This window comes from Notolepis coatsorum, assembly GCF_963971535.1.
Source record: "Notolepis coatsorum genome assembly, chromosome: 19".
Classification (NCBI taxonomy): domain Eukaryota; kingdom Metazoa; phylum Chordata; class Actinopteri; order Aulopiformes; family Paralepididae; genus Notolepis; species Notolepis coatsorum.
In genome coordinates this window covers 4,906,697-4,929,019 of record NC_140183.1, presented here as the reverse complement: position 1 = coordinate 4,929,019, position 22,323 = coordinate 4,906,697, and the positions used below count along the sequence as shown (strand labels likewise).

Sequence of the window (22,323 nt, the reverse complement as noted above, 5' to 3'; positions counted from 1 at the left end):
CTTTACAGCTGCACTTGTTCGAGGTACACAGGGCCTCACTCTTGCAGCCACACCGGATCATCTTCAGGATGTAGTCTGGGACAAGTTTTACATTTTCTGGTAGGTGGGTTGGGATCAGTGCCCTGTTACAGGTGTCCTTCTTCCATCCAAATTCCTCTGGGTTCATTGCAGGTGGCAGATTCTTAATGAGATTTCGTCCGAGGTACGCTTGGAAGTGGGCCCTCTTCACATTTTCAATGAACGCTTCCTTTGTTGGAGGTAGAGCAGCAAGATTTGGTGAAGACATAATGTCCTTTCTCATCTCCCCCCCCCCCCCCCCCCCGCCCCAGACAAGTAGCCTTGTCCGTGCTCTCTGTTATGCCATAACAGGCTGAGATGAAGGCAGTGGCTTGGTCAAGGACTTGCTGGAATGGTGCATCCACATTGCCAATGGCTGATAGGTCGTAACCAGCTTTCAGGGCTTTGATGACAGAGCCTTTTCCCAACCCATAGTACGACGCTACAGTGTCACATCCTGATATGGCATGGGCTGGTAAAAGGTGTTTGACAATTTGTTTATGCTTGGCCAGTGTTGACTTCATGTCCACTAGTATTCTCTCCTTGCGGGGGAATTCCATGATGAGTGGTACATCCATTCCTGCCTGATGGTAATGGTGAAGAAGTAGGACAAACACATCTGTATCATCAGAAACCACTGTGATTTGATGGGCTTCTCCAGCACACCTCAGGACTTGTTGGACGATGATGGTGTCAGCTTCTTCCTGCTGATTTTCAAGATCATATCTCGTCCGTCTCGCTTCCATCTCGATGGGACATGGGTCCTCACCTGTCAATACCAACTTGTGTGTGCTTGTGCTCTGTACATGGAATAGCCCGTCTTTGCTCAGTTCTTCACACAGTAATTTGTTCAGCTGTTTCTTGTTTTTGATGGATGACAGGACAACTGTCTGGGCTGGTAGCTTGGTTGATAGGAGGAGATGACGCCTTTTGTTGACCATTGTCTCCCTAACATCTCTGGTGACGGACTTGATACTGTAGTCATAATATCTGTCAAAGATAAGGTAGACGTCACTCTTTAAGAGGTATGAAGTTAGCCGTGCCTTAACATTTCCAATTAAATCATTGACAGTGCCATCAGCTGGCCAGTGGATAGTCCAAAGCAGTGCAGATGCATCAATGACAGTGATGTCTGCGTCACCGGCTTTCCTCTTCGAGACTTCCACCTGTCGTGTAGTGTCGTTGTGTTGGCTGTAACTGACATGAGAATAGCAACACTGTGTACACATTAAAATTGCGATAATCGATTCTAACATTTTCAAATCGATGCAGTTGAATTGTCCCCTTAGGATCGATGCATTGCGATGCATTGTTACACCCCTACACCAAGTAACTGGCCCACTGTGTATGTGTGTACAGCTAACTTGGCTAGCGTTATCAACAGCAGAGATGGGCAATAGGGTCCAGCTGCAGCGCCGGACGGCCGGAGTGCAAGCGGTGTGACGTAATTGGCAGAATCGACTGTCAATCAATGGTCTACCTGACACGCAAACTCATAAACAATGTTTCTGTACTGGAGGTGTACAGTATTTCAATAGGCAACCCTGAAAGGATTATTTTTCTAGAAGAGCAACACTAGCCAAAACATAGGCATTGTATGCATAAAAGGGGCAAAAGCTAAAGTTAAGTGACTGTTACTTTTGCACACGCAGATACACCAGTGACTTTGGTGGTATGTGCTATTGCACAGATGTGTGTCCCGTTCCCGTTTGCACATGCACGCACAGTATAAATATACATTTTATAAAAGAATTTAAAATAAAAAACTCTGTTACTTATATTTTCACTGTGCTCCTAAATATTTTTGGGTGCTCCTAAATTTTTTCATTTAGCAGCACATGTGCCCCTTGGGAAAAAGGTTAGCGTAGAGCCCTGTTTATAATGCATGTCCCCTTTAAAGGGGAACTATCTTATAAATGGCTTTTTTCAGTGTTTAGCATAGTTTCCTAGCTATGTGGACTTATATTAATATGATCTATGTCTCTAATTCTCATATTGGCGCATTCTTCCAATTCTCCTCTCACAATATTCACCCTCACTGAACTGAGTCATCTGAAAATGTGCTGATTTGTGATGTCAGAGAGACTCAGCTGCATAATAATGTGGCCCCATGTGGCATCAGGCCACACAGTGGTTGGAGCCCAGCCTCAAAACGGCTCGAGATCTTGAGGTAGAAAAATGCTGTTTTTGAGTACTTGATTAGAAATACAAAACAATGAATAAAAAAAAAAACAATTACAGAGGTGTTCCATAAACTCACAGGAATTGTGTAAAAGTGCCCAAATAGTGAAAGAAATAGTAAAATAGTTCCCCTTTAATATCCTGGTTAAGGTCTTATTCAAGATACGCTGTTTATTAATTACACGTTAATATTCCAGATGCTAGCTAATATCCTGGTTAATGTGTTATTCATGACAAGGTGTTTATATGCACATTAATATTCCAGATGCTTTTTTTTATTTTTATTTTTTATTTTTATAAATATTTTTAAATCTCATTCATTCCATTCCATTTTAATATGGCCCATTTGCATGTTCTTGGTATCTGATTCAAGGGACATCTATGGATCTCAGGGAATGTATTCCCAGTGTCAGAAATACTGTGTCTGTTACTAGGCTTGAGTAAATTGTAATGAACCAAATGAGAATATCAATAAAAAAAAATGTATCTTTGACTGTGAATAACACCATGCTAAAATTGACCATATCTGAAAAATCTAAGCAAATGAATAAATGGAAGATGATTAAACAGAAGGTTTTGTAGATACAATACTGAATTCTGCCATCCGGACACATGCAATTTGAAATATGATTATAGAATATAGAATATCAGGCCTAAAATGGTTATGCGATTAATTAGATTTATTAATTACAAATCCTGTAATTAATTAGATAAAAAAATTATCGCCTGACAGCACTAGTTTATATACACGTTAATATTCCAGATGCTAGCTAATATCCTGGTTAATGTGTTCGTTCATATATATTCATAAGGTATTATTCAGTTTAAGGTGTTTATATGCACATTAATATTCCAGATGCTCTAATCATGTCCTGCTTAAGGTCTTATTCAGGATAATGTGTAGTGTGATAACATCTGGTGTGATATTTCAGCCGACCAGCTGATGGGCAAATAAATGTGTCTGCTGGTTCGCTGTTTTCCTCCCAGCGCTGAGTCAGGAGGAGGGGCCAGCGCTGAGTCAGGAGGAGGGGCCGGGGTTTCAGTGCCGGAGGTGTCATCGATCCTTCAACAACAGACGACAGATCCTCAAACACATCTGTTTGAAAGCGGAAGAGGAAGATGAGGAAGAAGAGAGAGGTGAGAGGCTGGCTGTCATTCCTGAAAGTAGAACAGCAGCAGAATGAGGTTGAGGTGATTATCTCCAGTCAGAATGATGTTGAGGTGATTATCTCCAGTCAGAATAATGTTGAGGTGATTATCTCCAGTCAGAATGATGTTGAGGTGATTATCTCCAGTCAGAATAATGTTGAGGTGATTATCTCCAGTCAGAATGAGGTTGAGGTGATTATCTCCAGTCAGAATGATGTTGAGGTGATTATCTCCAGTCAGAATGAGGTTGAGGTGATTATCTCCAGTCAGAATGATGTTGAGGTGATTATCTCCAGTCAGAATAATGTTGAGGTGATTATCTCCAGTCCGAATGATGTTGAGGTGATTATCTCCAGTCCGAATGATGTTGAGGTGATTATCTACAGTCAGAATGATGTTGAGGAGATGAGGTGATTATCTCCAGTCAGAATGATGTTGAGGTGATTATCTCCAGTCAGAATGATGTTGAGGAGATGAGGGGATTATCTCCAGTCAGAATGATGTTGAGGTGATTATCTCCAGTCAGAATGATGTTGAGGTGATTATCTCCAGTCAGAATGATGTTGAGGAGATGAGGGGATTATCTCCAGTCCCCTCCCCTGATTTTTCATTTGTTTTAATTTGATTTCAGTTAACTAAAAAATGAATTCCGACCTAGTTTTAGTTTTTGTGAATGATGGTTCTGGTAAACAAATGAACTGGTAAACTGATAAACTCATTAACTGATAAACTCATTAACCTCTTAACCTGCACCCCCAAAAGTGGCCATTTTAGTTTAAGTTTTTGAGGACTGCATACTTTTTTTGCAAACCAAAATACTATACTTTATACTTATAGCACATGCATGAGCCTGGTCTCTTTTGATAGATGACATTCTGAAGTTTCTGATACAATAAAACTGATACATCAAACCAAACAGGCCGGTATCACCCATATCACCATTGACGATCACTCCATCCCATTGACGATCACTCCATCCCCCTCTCCTCACTTGTCACCAGCATGGGTGTAAAGTTAGACTCATCACTGTCCTTTGATGCCCACATAAAAATGATCTGTCAAACCTCCTTCTACCACCCGAGGAACATTTCTAAACACTCCCAATCCGAAGCCGAAAGACTGGTCCACACCTTCGTCAGTTCCCGCCTCGACTACTGTGACTCTCTGCTGGCGGGCCTTCCCTTCAAAAGCATCAAGAGGTTACAGTACATCCAGAACACCGGTGTCCTCATCAAGAGGTTACAGTACATCCAGAACAGTGCCCCCACCGGTGTCCTCATCAAAACCTGCAAAACTCAGCGGCCGGGTAGCGCAGCGGACTAAGCGTCTGTCTACCACCACAGAGCCAGTGGGATCGAATCCGGCTGCGGTGCCTCCGGCTTGGCTGACCGTCCATACTGACACAATTGGCCGTGTTAGCGGGTGGGAAGCCGGCGTGGGTGGGTCCTGGTCGTTGTAAACAGTGACTCCTACAGGTCGGTCGGGGCGCCTGAACAGCAAGGGAAGGATCTGGGAGAGGTAGTGTGACCTTCCACACGTTACACTCTCTCAGTGAGAGTCTGCGCTGCCAGGTGAAAAGAAGCGGTGGGCTGGCTACACATGTGTCGGAGGAAGCATGTGATAGTCTCCGCCCTCCCGGACCGACGGTAGGGGGTAGAGTGCGCAACGACCAGGAAGGGGATTGGGAATTGGCATAACGACTAACATTGGGATGGGGGGAAAAAAACGGAAAAAGAAGGGGGGAAAAGATAATAATTCACACTGGGGCCACGCCTGTGGAATCAGCTGCCAGGATCCATCAGGGCCTCAGACTCCCTTGCTGCCTTCAAAACCAACCGAGGCGACGTGTCCACAGACAACGTTTTTTTCAAGGCGGACCGCTTTGAAAATCAAAAATATGCATGCTCAGAGCGTTTCCAGAGCGTTTCGGGACTCCCGCGGCTCCGCCACTTGCTCGATTTTGATTGGTTGGTCCAAAAAAGTGACCTTGATGAGCGGCGCTCCTCTCCAAAAGTTTAACTATTTTCAACTTTATGCGCTCCGCCCAAAAATGCTAGCCGGCGAGAGCGCTAAAACGCGAGGCGCGGCGCTGGGAAAAGGAGCGCGCCTGTCCCGTCTTTCCCGTCTCAGTCGTGAAAAAAAAAATCCAAACTTCAAATAACTACACTTTTGACCGTTTTCGGCTTGCCATTGCTCCGACTGCTTTGTTGTTGAATCAAGTCAAATCCTAGGTAAGCATATATTGTGCGTGTGAACGTTGACATGAAAAGAAAAAAGTTTAAAAAATAAAATATAGTTTTACATTTTTTTTGGTATCTCACGTGAATCGATACTCGGTAGTACCGACATGTTTTGGTATGTACCTTTAAAAGTACCGAATTCGGTACCCATCCCTACCACACACCATGACAACCGGCAGCAGGATAAAAGAAGGGTGCGTTTGTTTTTATGTCTCTGTGTCCAGGTGCAGACAACACCTCGAGAGCAGCAGGAGGGGCTTGTGGGAGTCTGGACATATTGGGTGAGGGTGAAGTGAACCAGAATCGAACGGACCCGTCCAGATCAGACCCGACTAGAACAGCAGGTAAACCGACTCCTTGTTACCCAGGATCCAACATACACCTTGCCACCTCGCTTGACGTTTCATTCAAACACCTCTAGAGGGCAGTAAATCTCATGCCAAGCTGAGTTGTTTGTTTATATTTCATCAGCTTTCAAAACCATTCAACCCCCCACCTGTTGGTGGATAAACTATCTTAACTAGTTTGGTTTTGACTAGGGATCCACCGATCCGATTTTTTCATTCCCGATACCGATACCTGGGTTTGGGTATCGGCCGATACCGATCCCGATCCGATACCTATTGTTCAAAATAAAAATAAAAATCCATGTTTTACAAAAATGTATATACAAATATATTTTGTTTTTTTGTTTTTAAGAATTGTAAAGGATCACAAGTGTGTTTTTGATTTGTCACTCAGTGTGGAAGAGACTGGGATCATTCTTTTGTGCAAGGCAACATCAGGCTTGACTTAAAACATTACTTTCCTAATTTAGTGAAACTAAATGTAACAAATTAACACATAAATATAAATGTACTGAATTGTTCTTTCTTATTTTATTAATTATTATATAAAAAAAAAATTAAAATTTAAATCAAATTTTTTCTTTTTTTACCACCGATACCCGATCCAGCTATTTTAGTGATATCGGCGGCCGATACCAATATCGGATCGGTGCATTCCCTAGTTTTGACTCTAGTTTGGCTGGTTGGAGGCTGAGGGTGAATGAGTGCATGTCAAGGGACCTATCTTCATCTACTGGTTCACCCTACAGCAGGGGTCTCAAACTCAATTTACCTGGGGGCCGCTGGAGGTAGAGTCTGGGTGAGGCTGGGCCGCATCAAATATTCCACACAAAAAGTATTTATTTTTATTTTTATGGAAATGTATGGTTGAAACATGCAAACGTTCAAACGCACACACACTAATAAGCATTGGAGGCTTTTAACCAGGGCCGGACTGGGGAAATCATTCAGGCCAGGAAATATAGTGCAAAATATAGCCCCAGTCAGGCCACTTTTTAAGCGGGGGGTCTGGGGGTCCCCCACCAGGATATTTTGTATTACAAAGACTTCATTTCCTGCATTCTGAATTGTTTTATTTGTACCCTTTAAATGCCAGTGTTTGTGATGACATGACTGCAAAAAAAAAAAAAAATTAGGATTTTTCTTTTTCTTTTTCTTTTTGGAAATCATCTGGGGGGCCGCAAAATATCATCCAGCGGGCCGCAATTGGCCCGCGGGCCACGAGTTTGAGACCCCTGCCCTACAGGGTGTGTCCTCTCACCACTCCTTCATATTGTGTATTCAGATTTAGAGAACCAGTTTGAGAACCCATATCCTCATACCCTGTTACCAGACGACATCCGTGCAACATGGGCTACACACAGCGATCATCCATGAGTTAACACTAGGGATGTCCGATATTATCGGCCGATATCGGCATTAAAATGTGATATCGGAAAATATCGGTATCGGTTTTCAAACATTTTTATTTTATTTTTTATTTTTTTTACATTTCTATAACCTTTATTTACCCAGGCAAGCAAGTAAGAACAAATTCTGATTTTATTTATTGTCAAAAGTATGCATAATGTTGTGTTAATTCCACAACAAGAGATATGTAATGTTAATTACCTGAAATTATTCCATTTTATCTGTATCGGTTGATATCGGTATCGGAAATTAAGAGTTGGACAATATCGGTATATCGGTATCGGTAAAAATGCCAATATCGAGCATCCCTAGTTAACACTGCTGCTCATCATCACAACAATGCTTGCTAATGGCGGCTGGGTGGCGCAGCGGACATTGCGCTCGTCACCAACGCAAGAGACACCGGGTTTCGACTCCGGCTGTCGGCACTGCCTCCGGCTTGGGCCAGCCGTCATACTGGCTCAATTAGCAGAGTTAGAGGGTGGAAGTCGACGGGTGGTAATCTGGACGTTGTGGACAGCGACTCCTACAGGTCGGTTGGGGGACGCCTGCACAGCAGAGACAGGAAGTGGCGGGGGTAGTGTGTGAGCCGCGTGATTACACAAACAAGCCGCATTTCTCGGAGACGCTCTCTGATTGGCCGACGCCTGTTTCTACACTGGTTAGGCTTAGGCACTCTTCGAAGTTGGTTAAGGTTAGAGTTTGTCTTAGAGCGTGGCGATAGAACGCCAGGTAGTTTGCAGGCTGTTTGACGAGGAAATGGGCAAAGACACAGCTCTTCACGGATTGGCCAAACGCGTCAGTGGCCAATCAGAGAGCGTCAGTCAGTGCCAATCAGAGAGCGTCTCCGAGAAATGCGGCTTGTTTGTGTAATCACGCGTGTGAGCCTCCCACGCGTTACACCTCGCCAATGAGAGTCTGCGCTGGCAGGTGAAAAGATGTGACAGGCTGCCTCCTCGTGTACCAGAGGGGACACATGATGCAAGGCTTCTATCCTCCCTACAACTGGCCAGTGGGGGGCATATGCAAGCAACGTTCAAGACAGGGGAGGGGAGAATTGGCGCAATGGAATTGCGATGGGAGAAAAAATAGAAAAAGAGGAGAAAAAAGTGGATAAAAGAAAAACAATGCTTGCTAATGCATAATTTTAGCTAACTACAAAAATACAGAGCACCTGCATGAATTTACTCGACATTAGTAGCAACACTACTGACTGAAACTTTCTCTGACCCGACTCCTCTCCTCTCTCCCTCTCCCCCCTCTCAGTGAGGTTGGTTCACGGTCTCTCTCTCTCTGTCTCTCTCTCTCTCTCTCTCTCTCTCTCTCTCTGGTTGGTTCTTAAGAACACACTGTCTCTCTCTCTCTCTCTCTCTCTCTCTCTCTCTCTCTCTCTCTCTCTCTCTCTCTCTCTCTCTCTCTCTCTCTCTCTCCCCCTCCCCCTCTCTCAATGAGGTTGGTTCTTAAGAACACACTGTCTCTCTCTCTCTGTCTCTGGTTGGTTCTTGAGAACAGACAGAAGCGATGTATTTATAATCTTTAGGACATGATTTGAAATACTTTTGAATATTAATTTAAAAAAAGCTGTAGGTATACAGGAAGTGTAGGAGTGACATTCCAGTTTTATAGAGTGTAGTTGATCAATTTCATATCATCTAGTAGACTAGTACCCTAACACCGGTCTCCGTTTTGGTCTCTGTTAAGATTAGGTTATACTAAAAAAAGATGCACACTGATGGTTGGATATAGGTAATTCAATTACTGACACTTTATCAATGTTCAACCTTGTTGTCTAGGGTCTTACAATGTGCATGAGTAGGTTAATTTACATTGTATTGGCACAAAGCTGTCCAGTAGTTTGATATATAAATATGTTTTTATCGTTTTCTGCAGTAATTCCTAGGACGTGAGATATAGGCCTAAACGCATATATAGATTATCAAATGCCGTTTGTTGGCAATACACGCTATATAAAAAATTTCAACTGTACATGATCCTAAACGTTGATGAGTAGGTTCATTTACATTGTATTGGCTCAAAGCTGTCCAGTAGTTTGATAAGCTCAATAGCCTTGGTGTCATTCTTCTTATTAATATGAATATTCACTCAGATCTCCATGTATGATTCATCTAATGATGCCAACTGAGATTAGCTCTGAGAATTCCTGCAGAACGATGAGTATTTTGGCTATCAGTATAATGTGATGAATGAGCAAAATACAGTTGAGCTTTGAGCTCAATAGCAAGCTATTCAAATGAATAAATTCACCCAGGTCAATGTGGTTTTCAGTGATTCTGTGATGGGGAGTGAGGCCGGCCTTGGCTGAGGTTACTGCATGTTATAGAGCGTGTTGTTGGGTATTGCTTATTTTGGTCTAGTAGTAGTCAAAACAGGAACAGCATGGTATGTCATAGTATCAGAGTATGGCATAGGTTTGAGACCAACACTCACTAATTCGTTCATCCTGTGGTTAAAGGGGAGGGGGGAGGATGAGGAGGAGGATGGCGGGCAGTGAGGGGAGGGGCTGGGGGGCATTTGGGTAATGTGGGTGTCGTTTTGGGTTTGTGGACTGCAAATCCATTGCAATGTTGTTGTAGCCCGTCGTAGCAGTTCTGATATTGGAGTTTTCAGAAAGTCATCCTGGTTTGCTGGGCTTGCTGGAGTTTTCCGAATGCTGCCGCCATGGGATGCAAAGCCTGCTGTAGCAAGATAATTGTCTGGTGCCGTGGGGGATGAGCTTTGTGGGTGGGGGGGGGCATGCCAGTGGGAGTCAGGTCGAAGGATTGTAGGAGAGCTACATCTGGAAAGTGTTCGAGGGGACCTGGAGGTAGATGGAGAATAACAATGGTGAGATATGAGATTGAATGGACTAGAGCAGGGGCTCTCAAACCTTTTTATACCACAACCCCATTTTATTTAGGAATGTTTTTGGCGACCCCACACTTAACACATTCCCTGCCACGCTTATATCCATCAATGTTTGATCACTGCCACCAGTCTAAGCCTATGGAGATGTTTACCTTCTTTGCAGGGTTATGACTTTTTTAATTGTATTGCTAAATTGACATTACTATGGCCCATTCAACATCGATTATCTATCGTTCAGGATGTAGGAACGTTTAACTTTTTCATTCATAGATTCATATGAAAATACCGTCTAGATTAGAATATAAATATGTTTTTATCGTTTTCTGCAGTAATTCCTAGAACGTGAGTTATAGGCATAAACGCATATATAGATTATCAAATGCCGCTTGTTGGCAATACACGCTATATTAAAAATGTCAACTGTACATGATCCTAAACGTTATGACTTATCATGCACGGATGAACGGGAGGGGGGGGGTCGTTTATAATTCCGTGATCGTCAGTAAATTCTTTATGTAGTATGGGTGATATATTGATCAGAGCAGTTTGCATGGATAATAATAAACAAACGCGCTGAAAATGACGTAAAATGATGTAAGACTTTGGACAAACAGTTATGAATATCAGCACTTTGAAAGGGATCATGTAGTTGGCTAGTGTGTCCTCCTGAGCTTGGTCAATACTCAATATCCACCTGGGCTGGTATATCCTCTTGCACATTATAGGCAGGAGGTGGGGTGCCAAAATACTTCAATAATGACCATAGGAGAGATAAGAAAATTATATAATTATAGTAAAAAGCATTGCATTCATCATAGCTTAAAATTACAAGAACAGCTACAGTAGCTAAGTTAATAATATGCTCAAGTTACCAACATTGTTTATGAGCTTTTGAAAAGTAAATATATTACAAAGTGCATTTTTCACAAAATGAAACAATGAGACACTAGACGATTGCATGTTAGTGTGAAAAACATGATAATTGAGTGTCCCCGTCCTTTACAGTTAGCTAGGATAACTAACTAAATAACGTGAGACCTAGCTAGATTGCTAACATTAGCTGGAGAGTTTTTTTTTATTTACTATTTTTTAGCATTTTTACAGCTTTATTGGTCACGCAGGACCGACAGAGGAGAGGGCGAACGGGAGGAGAGGTGGGGAGGACATGCGACAAATAACGACGGGAGCTGGGATCGAACCCGGGTCGGCCGCGTAGGTGCGCAAGGCACTATGGTATGCGCCACGAGGGCGCCCCAGCTGGAGAGTTTTAACCTCTTAAAGCCAGCGCTTGAGTACCAAAAACGAGAAATCTCTTTTTTCATTTTTCATTATTTTGATTATTATTATTCTAAACACTCACGCGGTCCTTTGTGAGTCTTCCTGGGACCTATTTACAATTGAAATGACGATCGAATCCCAGTAGGTGGCAGTATCGCCTACCTTTTGAACTGGGCTAGTTTAGTGTTGGGGGCTCATACCTCTGTATTTCCCCCACACTCGAAGCACCTCCGGTTGTCCTCACTCGGGCTGGGTCACCACCGCCGGGTTTCCGCCCCTTTTCCTCCCCCAGCTAGGCTCCTCTGGCCGGGTGGGCTCTTGGCAGGGCTTCCCCTCTGCTCTCGGAGATCGACCGCTCCGGAGCACTCCTTGAGCTGCCTGGTATCCCTCGATGACCTCCACCAGCTCTTCTGCACTTTTCGGGTTCCGCTGACAAGGCCAACTCTTTTGCTCGCAAAAGATTTCTGGATATAGCGGCCCATGAACACCCTCTCTACTGCAGTTAAAGGGGAACTATTTTCCTATTTCTTTCACTATTTGGGCACTTTTATACAATTCCTGTGCGTCTATGGAACACCTCTGTGAGTTTTTTTTTTTCAAAAAAAAATTCATTGTTTTGTATTTCTAATCAAGTACTCAAAAACAGCATTTTTCTACCTCAAGATCTTAAGCCGTTTTGAGGCTGGGCTCCAACCACTGTGTGGCCTGGTGGCAACTGCCACATTATTATGCTGCTGAGAAATCTCTGACATCACAGATATGCACATTTTCAGATGACTCAGTTCAGTGAGGGTGAATATTGTGAGAGGAGAATTGGAAGAATGCGCCAATATGAGAATTAGAGACATAGATCCTATTAATATAAGTCCACATAGCTAGGAAACAATGCTAAACACTGAAAAAGGCCATTTATAAGATAGTTCCCCTTTAAGGCCTGGGGCTCCGCCATCAGCCAGCTGTTTGTGATCCTGGTGAGGTCATACATTTGGGCCCTGGGCGATCATAACCCCAGTCATGGTACCGTTGGGCTCTGGTTACCAGGAAATAACCATGGGCTAGATCCACAAAGAATGGATTGCACGGTGCTACCCATTCTACAATCTGTTAATAAAAGTTTCAATCAATCAAATATGATTGATTGAACATTTTATTAACAGATTGCAGAATGGGTACAATACAGTAAGGCTCAATACACACAATTGTTAAGGGGATGCAGACCAGAGAAAGACTTTCGTCTTGTTTACACCAGGGCCCCCCATTTTCAATTCATAATGAATTGTAAGTAGGGTGCAACTAGCCCCGTGCAATCCATTCTTTGTGGATCTAGCCCCAAGTCTATGGAGAATTCCGCCTTTTTAAGCGCGGTGTATGTCACCATTCTCCCTTCTGACATGTCCTGGTAGGCAGTCTGTGCTACACCCGTCAGAAATGGTGGTACAGACTCCGCCCAGTGATCTTCGGGGCATCTCTCCCATTGTGCTGTGTGTTCAAACGTGCATTTAGGAAGGCTTCGACGTCACCCGTGGCCGTTTGTGCTATAATTTGTTTGAACTGCGCCGCCATACTGTTCCAGGTTATATTGTTGTTGATGCATGGTCTGGGTATGGCGCTGTTCTTGCTGTTGTTGTTGTTATTACTAATCAGCTGGGCGAGGAGCGTGTCTTTTCCGCTGGGGGTTGTCATATTTCTGTTGTTTCGGGTGACATGGGCTTGGTCCCCGAATCTATGGGCTATTTGCATGTGTATCTAGTTCATACTAATGGGAATGCGTTGCCCGCATTCTCCATCATGTGTGACAGACTCTGGGGTGTTATACGCTGTCACCAGATTGGAATTTAGAAAACACACGGCACAAGGTAGAAGCTAGTTTAACAGCAGTTGTATTACTGTTTAGGGGAAAAGGATAGGTTAGTGATATCGTCAGCCAATGCGTGAGAATGGTCTTGGTCCGTTAGCGGGGTTCGGTACACAAAGAGCGGTTCTCGTACGGGCGGGGGCTGATCCGGGAGGCGTCTATGCCTTCTACAACGCTGTTCGGTTTCCGGGTTCCTCTGATTGGCCGCTGAAGCGCGCCCCCGAGTGACGCGTGAACAGCCAGCCTTCACCGAGCCAACTCGATGGAGATCAACCCCGAGGTTGGAAAATCACTTAGATTTCGTAAATATTTACCCGTTTCTCATACGGTTAACGATTCAGAAACAATCATTGCTCATCTCCGTGTGTTTATGTCGTTGCAGATGCTCAACAAGGTGGGTTTGATACGCAGTCATGGCGGCGAAAGTGTCTTTATTATTTAGTTAACGTTATCATTAGCAGGTAAGTTATGAAGTCATTGTTTATCATAAAACCAACAGCATGACTGGCTCGTCTATTCTGTGCTAGATCAAGACACTATTTCAATAATGGATGACGGTGCGGAATTATCTTTTTAAAGCAGAGTAGGAGTAGAAAACAATTCATGAAAGTAGAAGATATAGGTGTGCAACCTCGCTAGCTGACGTTATATCAAGTTTCTTTAATAGTTGTCATACAGAAGTACAGAATACTTTCATACAAAATGCTTCTTACTGTTACGCTCCAGAGACTGTGCTAGACAAGATAGTATCAAATAACATAGTATAGCATGTAATTTAGAAGAAGAAAATGAGGTCACAGTGTTCGGTATAGACATATGTACAATGTTCTGAGTTACCATATAATATACAATACTATGCAGTGTACTAATGTACAGTACTATATAGTGCAAAGCAGAATGGGATGGGGTACAATTTAGGTACAATTTACAGTAAGGTGTACGAGTTGTAGTGCAATCCTTCATCAATAAATATAAAGTGTGGGGAGTGGGTGCTACAGTGTGTTTGTTTAAAGTGGGTGTGTGCTATAAAGTGTGTGGAGTGGGTGCTAGTGTGTTTTGTGGCAATTCCAGGTGTAGGGGTGGCAGAATAAACAACACACAGACAGGTTGCAGTTCCCAAAATCATACTCTTTATTTTCTTAGTCAAATAATAACGGTTTGCTGTCGGCCGGGCGGCGTCTCCGCTCTGTGGCCTTTTGCCTTGCGCTGCTACGGGGGACTGAGAGGAGGCTCCTCGGCTCCATTAAGTCCCCCCTCTCCAACAGGCGCACCGCGCCGTGATTCGCTAATCAGGTAATCACTCTGATGGGTATTTAGTGACAGGTGCGTCCGGAAGCGGACGCCCAAACATGGGCAGCGCCCAGCCATTGGGTCGCCACATAGCGCCCATCAATCACCAAGCCCAGGGGTGGCTTGGGGTTGCCACAGTACCCCCCCTCCAGCTCCGACCGTCGGGGAAGAGCGTCCGACGCCCAACAGGCATCCTTCCTGGAGAGGGCGTCTGCGTTGCCATGCGCCACCCCTGACCTGTGAATGACAGAAAAGTTAAATGACTGTAACTCCAGAAACCATCGAGTCACCCTGGCATTGGTCCCCTTTGTCTTGGCCATCCAGACTAGGGGGGCGTGATCCGTCACCAGCGTGAAACGCCTCCCCAGCAGATAATAGCGGAGCGTCTCCAGTGCCCACTTAATTGCCAGACCTTCGCGCTCCACCGCAGAATAGTTGCGCTCGTGTGGCAGCAGCTTCCTGCTCACATATAAAATCGGATGTTCCTCACCCTCCAGTTGCTGGGAGAGGACCGCTCCCAGTCCCACCTCTGATGCGTCTGTTTGTACCGTCATCTCCTTGTCGAAGTTCGGGGAGATCAGCACCGGTCCCGAACAGAGGGCAGTCTTGAGGTCCTCGAACGCCGCCTCCGCCTCCGGTGTCCACTTCACCGTGAACGGCCGCCGCGCCTGGGTCAGATCTGTGAGGGGAGCAGCGCGAGCAGCAAAGTTAGGGATAAACCTCCTATAATAGCTCGCTAGCCCATTAAATGTCCTGACCTGCTTCTTGGTTAAAGGGCGAGGCCACTCCCTTATTGCATCAATCTTCCTCTTCTGCGGTTTCACATTGCCCCGGCCTATTGTGAACCCCAGGTACTCTGCCTCTTCTAATCCCAGCCTGCATTTCTTTGGGTTGGCAGTGAGACCCGCCTCCCGGAGGGCCCCCAACACCGCTCTCACCTTTTGGAGGTGGGTGTCCCAATCTGACGAGTGGATGATAATGTCATCGAGATATGCGGCTGCATACTCCCGATGGGGCCGTAGTACTCTGTCCATCAGCCTCTGAAAGGTAGATGGCGCCCCATGCAGGCCAAACGGGAGAACTTTATAATGGAACAGCCCATCTGGGGTGGAGAAAGCCGTCTTCTCCCTTGAGGCGGGGGCCAGAGGGACTTGCCAATAACCCTTCGTTAGGTCTAGTGTCGTGATAAATCTGGCCAGGCCCAGTCTGTCAATGAGCTCATCCACTCTAGGCATGGGATAGGCGTCAAACTTTGAAATTTCATTAAGCTTCCTGAAATCATTACAGAACCTGGTTGTTGAGTCGGGTTTTGGCACTAAAACAATAGGACTGGACCACCCGCTATGAGACTCCTCAATTACTCCCATCTCCAGCATGACCCGCACTTCTCTTCTGACTGCCTCTCTTTTTGCCTCTGGGATACGATAGGGCTTCAGCTTTACCTTGTCTCCCGGGCTGGTAATGATGTGGTGCTGGGCCAATGTGGTGCGGCCCGGCGTGGCCGAGAACACGTCCCGGTTCTGTTGGACCAGCTCCCGAAGCTCCTGCCGTTGGGTCGGGGACAACTGTTCCCCGATGGGAACATCGGCCGCCTCTGCCACCTGCTGCGCAAAAGGGGGAAGAGGGGGGGGCGAGAGCAACACATCCCGGGCATGCCATTTCTTCAACAGGTTAACATGGTATAACTGTCGATGCTTCCTACGGTCGGGCTGGTGGACCTTGTAGTTGACGGGACCCACTTTCTCGATTATGTCGTAGGGTCCCTGCCATTTGGCTAGGAATTTGCACTCTGCTGTCGGTACCAGTACTAGGACTCGGTCCCCCACATTAAACTCTCGTGGCTGTGCGCCCCGGTCATAAATGCGCTTCTGTGCGTCTTGGGCCTGTTGCATGTGTTCTCTCACCACTGGCCAGAGCGCCTTCATCCTGTCTCTCATTACCTGCACATGCTCTATGAGAGACCGGTGGGGCGACGGCTGTTCCTCCCAAATCTCCTTTGCGATGTCCAGGAGACCCCGCGGCTTGCGGGCGTAGAGCAGCTCAAATGGCGAGAAGCCAGTGGAGGCCTGTGGGACCTCACGCACAGAGAACATCAGAAAGGGCAACAACTGATCCCAATTCTTCCCATCCTTCTCCATCACCTTCCTTAGCATGCTTTTCAGGGTCTTGTTAAAGCGCTCGCACAGTCCATCCGTCTGTGGATGGTATATGGAGGTTCGTAGCTGTTCCACTTTCATTAGTTTGCACATTTCTTTCATGACCCGCGACATAAAGCACGAGCCCTGATCCGTGAGAATAGAGTCGGCAATTCCCACCCGACTAAACAAATGAAAGAGCTCCCGTGCCACAATTTTGGCCGTCACCGTGCGTAACGGGATGGCTTCGGGGTAACGGGTAGCATAATCTATGATTACCAGTATATACTGGTGGCCTCGGGACGATTTAACTAGAGGGCCCACTACGTCGAGGGCAATTCTTGAGAATGGGGTCTCAATGATGGGCAGCGGGATCAGAGGACTTTTATATTGTACCTTTGGTGCTGCGCGTTGACACTCTGGGCAGCTCCGGCAATAGTCCTCTACCGCTCTCTTCATGCCCGGCCAATGGAAACGCGCCCTTATGCGCTCCATGGTTTTGTCCACGCCCAGGTGCGCTCCGAGGATATGTGAATGCGCCAGCTGGAGTACAGTGGGAATAAAGAACTTCGGTACCAGCAATAGATCCCTAACCTCATCATTCTTTTTTACAACTTGGTACAGCAATTGTCTTTTTATTGCAAAGTGAGGATATGGCAGGTTACTCACCCCCTCCACGGGATTTCCATCTATGGTCTTGATATTCGCCCGGGCCTGCGTTAGGTTTGGGTCTTCCAGCTGGGCCGTTCCGAACTGACCCGCCAGGTCCCTCCCCACCTCGTCCGCCTGGGGGAACTCCGCAAAGGGGTCCTCGTCACTGTTATCCGTCTCGGGGCCCGCTCGGGGCGCTGGCGCGTCGTCACCCACACCTGATGCCGTCTCTGTCTCACTCCCCGGTATATCCAGGGGTTCCGGCGCGTCGTCACCTACATCTGAGGCCGTCTCAGTCTCACTCCCCGTTACGTTCAGAGCACACACCTTCGGCTGACGTAACCCTTTCTTCTTCCTTGGTTTACCCGTAGAGGGTGGGGTGCGCGGGGAGATGACGGCTGAGCACAGCTGGCGATACAGGGGGCAGTCTCGACCAATCAGCAGCGCTACCGGCAGGTTAGGTATGACGCCGGCTGTCATCGAGCAGACCCCCTTGGTGGTTGTCAGGGTGATCGGCGCTGTAGGATACAACTTTGTGTCCCCGTGCACACAGGACACTGACACTTGCGGAGCCTCTGCGTCGCAGTGTGCCAAATGGGGCTGAACCAGCGTTATGGCACTACCCGAGTCCAGGAGCGCTACGGCATCTTTGTCGTTGACGCGCACGGGTAAAAGTGTCGCCGATGTTTCCTTATGGGCCCAACAGGCTGCGCCATAGTTGCACGTCTTTCCGCGGGGGTCTGAAGCTGCCGCCGATGGCATGGACACATCCCGGCCTGGGCAGTTCCACGAGAGATGCCCTTGGCTCGCCGCAGTCGTAGCAGCGTCTTTGGTCCTGGTCGAACAGCGGTCTTCTTCGGGGTAGTTCGGGCTCACCTGCGTTCCCTACCCGGCCCCTTGGGCTGGGCTCGTCGGGACCCCTCCTTGTTCTCGGCCGCTCTGGCTTTTCCCCTCGCCCCCCTTTGAGTAACTCCCGCGTTACCTGGTGGGCCTCCACAATATTCACCAGCTGCTCCACGGAGCGGGGGTCCGCTTGACTCGCCTGCTTCTTCGAGTCATAGGGGAGGGCTCTGACAAAGCGGTCCATATACACCCAGTCATGGAACCGCTGCGCGCGGGACTGCAGACTATGGCCGTACCGGGACAGAATTTCCTGCTTTAGCCGAGTGTAGTTCCCGGCTTGCTCCGGTGGCAGGTCCTGGTAGGCCTTTTGTGCATTACCCGACAGGAAGGGGGCCAGCAGTCCCCCCCAGTCGTCTTTGGGCCAGCCCTCCCGGCCGGCGGTGCGCTCAAACGCCAGGAGATAGGCTTCTATATCCTCCTGCTCCGTCAGCTTGGGGATGAAGCGCCCGGGGTTAGGCCGCGTCCCGGCGGCCCCTTCCTCCTGCCGGTGAGCGGCCATCCGCTGGAGCTCCGCGTGGATCATCCCCGTCTGTTTCCTCTGTTCGTGCAGGGCCTCTTCGTGCCGGGTCTGTTGTTCCATGCTCGCCTGTACAAGCTGCTGCACCAGCGCGTCCATGCTTTTTCCGTTATTAAATTTATATATATATATATATATATTTTTTTTTAATTTCTTTTATTCTATTCTGATAAAGTCTATTGTTGTTTATTCTGCACCCCTGATTGCCAGTAGACTATGCCCGCATTCTCCACCACTGTGGCAATTCCAGGTGTAGGGGTGGCAGAATAAACAACACACAGACAGGTTGCAGTTCCCAAAATCATACTCTTTATTTTCTTAGTCAAATAATAACGGTTTGCTGTCGGCCGGGCGGCGTCTCCGCTCTGTGGCCTTTTGCCTTGCGCTGCTACGGGGGACTGAGAGGAGGCTCCTCGGCTCCATTAAGTCCCCCCTCTCCAACAGGCGCACCGCGCCGTGATTCGCTAATCAGGTAATCACTCTGATGGGTATTTAGTGACAGGTGCGTCCGGAAGCGGACGCCCAAACATGGGCAGCGCCCAGCCATTGGGTCGCCACATAGCGCCCATCAATCACCAAGCCCAGGGGTGGCTTGGGGTTGCCACAGTTTGTTTAAAGTGAGTGTGTGTGTGTGGATGTGTGTGTTATGTGCGTTTGGTGGTTGTTGTTGTGTGGTGTTCATTGTTCGTTTAGCAGCCTGATGGCCTGGGGATAGAAGCTTCTTCTGAGTCTTTCTGTGCTCGCCTTGAGACTCCGGTATCGCTTGCCTGACCGCAGCAGTTCAAAGAGGCAGTTGTTCGGGTGACTGGAGTCTTTAATGATTCTCTTAGCCTTGCCCTTGCAACGCTTGTTGTAAATGTTCTGGAGGGTGGGGAGCCCCCCTCCAATTGTGCGTTCGGCTGAACGTGTCACTCTTTGTAGTCTGCTTCGGTCTTGTGCGGTGCTATTCCCAAACCAGGAGGTGATGTTGCCGGTCAAGATGCTCTCTATTGTACATGAGTAGAAGTTCTTAAGGATCTTCTGACTAACTTGGAACTTCCTTAGGCGCCTGAGGAAGTAGAGGCGTTGTCGTGCCTTCTTCACAACACTGTCAATGTGTGTGGTCCATGTCAAGTCCTCGGATATGTGGGCTCCAAGGTACTTAAAGCTGTTGACTCTCTCAACCGGTGCCCCGTCGATGCTGAGGGGGCTGTAGTCCTTGACGTTATCTACAGAGTACTAACTGTTCTCGGTGGCGTGTATGCTTTCACCGTCATCCATTATTGAAATAGTGTCTTGATCTAGCACAGAATAGACGAGCCAGTCATGCTGTTGGTTTTATGATAAACAATGACTTCCTAACTTACCTGCTAATGATAACGTTAACTAATCAAAATAATAAAGACACTTTCGCCGCCATGACTGCGTATCAAACCCACCTTGTTGAGCATCTGCAACGACATAAACACACGGAGATGAGCAATGATTGTTTCTGAATCGTTAACCGTATGAGAAACGGGTAAATATTTACGAAATCTAAATGATTTTCCAACCTCGGGGGTCGCGCGTCACTCGGGGGCCGTGCTTCAGCGGCCAATCAGAGGAACCCGGAAACCGAACAGCGTTGTAGACGGCATAGACGCATCCGGGAGAAGAGACGTCAGGCAAGCAGGGGTCGATACACAAGCGGGTTCTCAGACGATCGGGGGATATAGCACACAGGAGGGTCCTCCTTCCAAAAGTAGATAAACGCAGCATTTGTCACACAGACAATAATCTTCCTCCTCTTCTCGCTCTCTCTTCTCTTACTTACAACCTCTCTTTCTGTACAGGTTTCGCCTCAGCTACTCCCAAGATTCTCTGTCTCTGTCTCAATTTTCTATGCCTCTTGATTGGGCTTTGATTGCGGCGCTCACCTGTCCCGTGCGCGCGTCTGACACGGGTGCGCTGCATTGGGGTTGACACGCTCTGTTCTGCCGGGAGTCTCCTCGGATCTCCTAATATGGGCATATGCCCCAGTACCTTGGCCGATACATAGCAGCCTTCTATTACCACGCCAGCCGGTCTGCCACAATATATATATATATTTGTCTGTATACCTTTATATGTCTATATACAGTATACCTATGCAATGTATTTGTGTAGCCCTACATATCAGATGTTCCTGCAATCCCTCCTTTTTTCAGTCCACTTCCAGAAAACCAATAGGAGAAGCCGGCCGGTGCGTGTTGACAGAAGCTCCACCCACAAAGAGGTTGGGTCAGCAGCAGGAAATAGGAAGTCCATCATCAGCGTTGTACTGACAGAACATGAAGCACTTCCAGGTCAGAATTACGGAACTTCCTGTCTGTCCTTCCTTCCTTCCTTCCTTCCTTCCTTCCTTCCTTCCTTCCTTCCTTCCTTCCTTCCTTCCTTCCTTCCTTCCTTCCTTCCTTCCTTCCTTCCTTCCTTCCTTCCTTCCTTCCTTCCTTCCTTCCTTCCTTCCTTCCTGCCTGCCTGCCTGCCTGCCTGCCTGCCTTCCTTCCTGACGTACTTGTTGACGTACTTGTTGACGTACTTGTTGACGTGTTGTTCTGTTTTTCCTTTGTCTATCCGTTGATTTTATTTAATTTTTCAGTTTATTTTATACTTTTCTTTGTACTTGTGAAAGCACTTTGGTTGACAAGCGTCATGTTTAAACGTGCTATATAAATAAATTTGATTGATTGATTGATTGATTGATTGGAGCTGATGATGAAGGACAGCTTCTTCCTCTTGCAGGTGCTACTAAGATGGTGCCAGTGGAGGCCAGTGCAGCTGAAACAGATTCTACTGCTGGCCAGACACAGCCTGAGGTAAGAGAATAGAAGCCACTATTTTGGATTTCTTCAAGAGCTAAATTATTTGGATAAAATGTGGACATGGTTTAAACACGCATGTGTGTAAAATAAAATGTGATGATTTTTGCTACGCTCCACCAGGAGTCTGCACCCGGCCAGAGCGATGCTGACCCCGCCCCCAACAACACAGACCCCGCCCATAAGAACCATAATCCCACCCCCCAGCCTGCTGGTAACAAAGGCTTCCAGGAGTACTCCATCCAACAGGTGGCTTCCAGGTACTAGTACACACACACACACACACACACACACACACACACACACACACACACACACACGTCTACCTGAATGTTATAGTAGTAATTTTGTATTGTTTTAATTAGGGATGTCCAATATTATCGGCCTACCGATATTATCTGCCGATATTGGCATAAAAATGTGATATCGAAAAATATCGGTATCTGTTTTCAAAATAAAATAATTTTTTTTCTTTTTTTTTTTATACATTTATTTAACCTTTATTTACCCAGGCAAGCAAGTAAGAACAAATTATTATTTTATTTATTGTCAAAGTATGCATAATGTGTTAATTACATGTTGTTTGTGTCTTCCACTCTACACACACACACACACACACACACACACAC

General features: G+C 46.6%; 1 protein-coding gene across 1 annotated transcript in view; it reads left to right on the top strand.

Annotated features, from left to right (window-relative positions):
* The window catches only part of zfat (zinc finger and AT hook domain containing), a 65,307-nt gene that overhangs the window by 8,832 nt on the left and 34,152 nt on the right, over nt 1-22,323 (top strand). The window contains exons 4-8 of the mRNA XM_084335927.1: nt 3,226-3,375; nt 5,852-5,971; nt 21,044-21,181; nt 21,618-21,691; nt 21,818-21,954. Coding sequence (XP_084192053.1) covers nt 3,226-3,375; nt 5,852-5,971; nt 21,044-21,181; nt 21,618-21,691; nt 21,818-21,954 — 619 coding nt within the window. The remainder of the gene's footprint in view (nt 1-3,225; nt 3,376-5,851; nt 5,972-21,043; nt 21,182-21,617; nt 21,692-21,817; nt 21,955-22,323) is intronic.